General features: G+C 47.1%; 1 protein-coding gene and 1 non-coding gene across 4 annotated transcripts; both read right to left on the reverse strand.

Moving 5' to 3' along the window:
* Window positions 1-295: 295 nt before the first annotated feature.
* TRNAP-AGG (transfer RNA proline (anticodon AGG)) lies at window positions 296-367 on the reverse strand. Its single transcript has one exon. It is a non-coding gene; the product is annotated as a tRNA-Pro (tRNA).
* Window positions 368-1,167: 800 nt separating this feature from the next.
* LOC146585838 (uncharacterized) lies at window positions 1,168-1,911 on the reverse strand. 3 transcript variants are annotated; one of them, XM_085322247.1, is made up of 3 exons: window positions 1,575-1,911; window positions 1,431-1,484; window positions 1,168-1,376 (listed from the first exon to the last, which is right to left on the reverse strand). In XM_085322247.1, the coding sequence occupies exons 1-3, from the start codon at window positions 1,909-1,911 to the stop codon at window positions 1,168-1,170; spliced, it is 600 nt and encodes a 199-aa protein (XP_085178373.1). The 3 variants fall into 3 exon arrangements, with proteins under 3 accessions (XP_085178373.1, XP_085178372.1, XP_085178371.1); XM_085322246.1 differs by having other exon boundaries at window positions 1,168-1,520; window positions 1,602-1,911; XM_085322245.1 differs by having other exon boundaries at window positions 1,168-1,911.
* Between the last annotated feature and the right edge of the window lie 2,210 nt (window positions 1,912-4,121).

Here is a 4,121-nt window from a genome sequence, read left to right on the forward strand (position 1 = left end):
TGCTCTTCCCCRGGCTGAAGAGGCCCAGSTCTYGCAGCCRTTCCTCAKRGGGCAGATCCTCCAGCCCCCTGATCATCCTCGTAGCCCTACGCTGGACTCGCTCCAGTAGCTCCATGTCTCTCTTGTGCTGGGGAGCCCAGAACTGGGCAGAGTACTCGAGATGACGCCTTGGGCTACCAAGGCTGAGCAGAGGGGCAGGGTCACCTCCCTCGACCTGCTGGCAGCAGTCTTCCCAATGCCCCCTTTAACTTTCCTGCGTCGCTGGCTCATAGTCAACTTGTTGTCCACCAAAACAGGGCTTGTCCGGGATTTGAACCCGGGACCTCTCGCACCCTAAGCGAGAATCATACCCCTAGACCAACAAGCCCTGGTGTCTTAGGCAATTAGTTGTTGTCTGCAGTGGATATATGGCTACGTTAACACATCTGCTTGTGCTATTTTCCTCTAACTTTCTTTCTCACAAAAGTTCTGCTGCGCTAAACAACCAAATTTCTTTTTCTTCCCTCTATTATATTGTCTTTGTTAACAGTATTATGGGATAGGATGCTCAGCTCTGAGCATCAGGTTTCCATCTCCCTTGTGGGTGGACATAAGCCTTGCACAAACCCCACTCCCACCTCCAGTGGGGCTTTTCTCCGTTCCCTTGGCTGCTGTTGTCTTACAGTAACTAAAAATTACAGGAACAAAAAATTTAAATGGCACACCTAAAACCTCCTTGAAAGGCTGAACTGAAGTTCAATTTGTCTCACAGTACTTGGGCTCCTGAGAAATTCCAGGCACTTCTATACTGATTTTTGCTCAGWGAGGAGGCTGAAGGACAAATGAAAACCACAGAGGCTCTTATGCAACACTACAGAGTTTTAATGTGAAAGAGGGCTGGAGCAGGCATTTGCAGAAAGTAAAGCCAAGGCAGAAMGTGCACGATGCTGAGTGTAACACAGCCCCGCTCAGGGCCCGAGACACGGTCGGTGTGCGCAGAGAGGAGGGGGATGCTGAGGCTGAGCCATGCAGACAGGGCTCGGGGGGGCCAAGGAGAGCAGCCTCYGCCTGCCCCCACACCGAGCTGGGTGGCAGGGGCTGCCAGCCCCCAGGGCTCTTGCTCCATGTTGTCGTGCCGTGGTCCTTGCTTCTGGGCTGTTCCTGCCTCYGGGCATCATCCCGGCGGCTTTAGAAAGACCCGCAGCTCCCACGACGRGACCTGCCCCAGCTTTGGGAGCAGGGACGGTAATAGCCCGTGCCGCAGGAGGAGAGGCCAGAGCCATATGACCTCCTGCCACTGCCAAAGCCCAGGGAGCCGTACTGGCCCCCAAAGCCCAAGCAGCCTCCGTAACCCTGGGAGCGCCCATAGCCCCAGGAGCCCCCATAGCCTGGGAAGCCTCCGTAGCCCCAGGAGCTCCCACAGCCCTGCGTTCCCCTATAACCCTGGGAACTGCCATAACCGAGTGAGCTTCCAGAGCCCAGAGACCTCCCGTAACCCCAGGAGCCTCCCAAGCCCAGGGAGCTTCCATAGCCCAGGGAGCCTCCTGAGCCCAGGGAGCTCCCTGAGCTCACGGTGCCCCCAAAGCCCCGGGAGCCCCAAGAGCCCCCCAGTCTCAGGGAGCTTCCATAACCCAGGGATCCCCCATAACCCAGGGAGCTCCCCGAGCCAAAGGAGCCCCCGTAGCCCAGGGAGYCCCCYGAGCCAAAGGAGCTGAAGGGGCTCCCRATCCCAGCTGGGCCCYGGGATCCCACAACGCTGTCCTGAGGGAAAGAGCTGAACACGGGGCCCGGCACTGTCACCACAGCCGGTGGTGGGAAGATCACTGCTCTGGAGTCGGGGCACTGCTGCACGCACGGCTCGTTGTAGCTCTCGGCAATTGGCTGAGGGCRGGTCACCGCGCAGGGTCCGCAGGACTCGGCATAGGAAGACATCCTTCTTGTGACGGCAATGAGCCTGCAACACTCTGCAGGAAACAGATTTGGTGTAAATAGGCATCGCCACTGGGTTGGGACAAGATGAACTGAGCTTTTTAATCAGTCGCTGAGTTTCTAACTGACTGGCTGAAGCGTCAGGAGCTAACAGGAGAATCAGAAGGAGCAAAACATTTCTGCATTCTGCTCTGAAAACCATCATGTCTTGCCTCCCTTGTCTCATTCAAGCTGCTACCTTGCATTGTCCTGAGCTCTTTTTGCCTCTTAATTCTCACTGTTTGCTATATGTTCTATAATTCAAAGCATGACATTGCTTGGCAAGGGTGCTTGGGAAATGCTGAAAGTGAAATTTGTGGTTCAGATTAAGAGCAACATCTCTGCACTKGTTGCCTGCACTGGTATGCATGAATGTACTATGATCCTCTTTTTCAAAAATTTGYTCTGAAATTGCAAATTTAGTATTGGAGAAATTACAGAGTGACAGACTGGACTAGCTAGTGACCTGTCTCTTTAGCACTTTATATAAAGATGCACTCTCAGAAATTCAAACAACAGTATAAGAACCAAGGAAAAGAACTCTTACTATAAGAAAAAGCAGCTCAATCATTCTGTATCTTAATTCAGATTTATAAGACACTTGCACCCTAAATATTTATATATTTTTGAGCTCTACTTTCTATCCTAATCCAGTGATTCCTGATGCTGCATCTGGACAACCTGTTTTCAGAAGGAAACAAAGAATCATCTCTATGATAAGCACATTGTTAAAATAAATGCTAATGGTAATAGAAAGACATAGTATCYTTCCAGAATGAGCCACACTTACCTTCTTCACTGAGATGAAGGCAAGAGAAGAGGATAGAAGYGCTCTGGGTGTCGAAGGCTTTTATATGTTTCTCTGGCCACTGTCTTTATATTGCCCTTTGTACCTCTGATCCTAATTTGCTACAAAACAAATGTGATATTGAGAGCTTTAATGTTGCCACCTCAGCATTGTCCCTCCCAAGTGTTAATATGGGTGTGATACAACRTGTACAACAATCATTGCCATTTCAGGGGATTTCAGGGAAGCTGCAGCCAACCTGCATGGCATTCATCCCACTTCAGTGCCTCCATGGTGCAGAAGCCTTTGGGAGCCACATGCACTAACTAGGTGAAGGTCACCCAATGTGAACTAGATTTTGGCTCCAAGGGGACCCAAAGCTGTCCTTGTACTTTATTATGGATCTATAAATTTTGTTATATGGCAGGGATGACATGTTATAGCTTGACTTCTGATGGGACCTCAGTATCGCTAGTAATGGCAAGAAAGCAGTAAGATCTGGTAAAGCTTTTAGTCGTGTTCTGAAGTTTTCATTTCATCCATAATTAATCCAKTTAGAGAAAGCTATGTCTGACTTAACACACTTGTCAAATGATACAGGGAAAGCTAAGAAATCGATAAAAAWCTTTATTGATCTTATTAGAACTTATTAGAAATACCAAAAGGACATTGCATCAATCCAAATTCAAAATGCTTTAAATAGAAAAACTCAGAGTTCTCCGAGAGATACTTCCCATCACCATGAGAAATATTAACAATCCAAAGGAGACTGCATCCCGATATCCTTCCCCCAGCTCTTCTGAGATAATTCAGGTGATACTAGATTAATAGAGGAACAGTTCAGCATGGTGGCTTCAGAGAAAGGGAAAAGCTTTGACTGATTTATTGGAGGTCCTTGCCTAAAGGTAATATCAAGCATTTCAAAAAATTACATCTGGATTCCCAACTTATGGATGCTCAGACAGAAAAGCATTAAAGAAAAATCTTGTCTTTAATTTCTCCAGAAGTACTGACCACTTAAGAAAAAGTGGGAAATAAATAAAACAGTATTAAAAGACATATACATTTAATGGGATGATTCTGCAGCATTATTCAGTTGCTTGCAAATCTGTTGTTTGATAGTTTAATGATATTGCAAAAGAGAGACTTGAAATTATCTCTAAATTGTAAGAGAACTGTGCTTTTGAAGTGTCATCAAGATTTGCTGATAATAATGAGAGGCACCTGGAAGATAATGACTTTAAGCTGCTTCACAAATACTCATTAATCCTTAATGCTTGCAGTGTCTGCTATTATCATATTAAATAGAGATTACAAAATAGAATTATTTAAAAATATGCCAACCAATGTCATACCTTTTGTTTCCCTAATCAGACTGTGATTTACT

This window comes from Rhea americana, unplaced genomic scaffold (genome assembly GCF_003343005.1).
Source record: "Rhea americana isolate MKP2758 unplaced genomic scaffold, rheAme1 scaffold_750, whole genome shotgun sequence".
Classification (NCBI taxonomy): Eukaryota; Metazoa; Chordata; class Aves; order Rheiformes; family Rheidae; genus Rhea; species Rhea americana.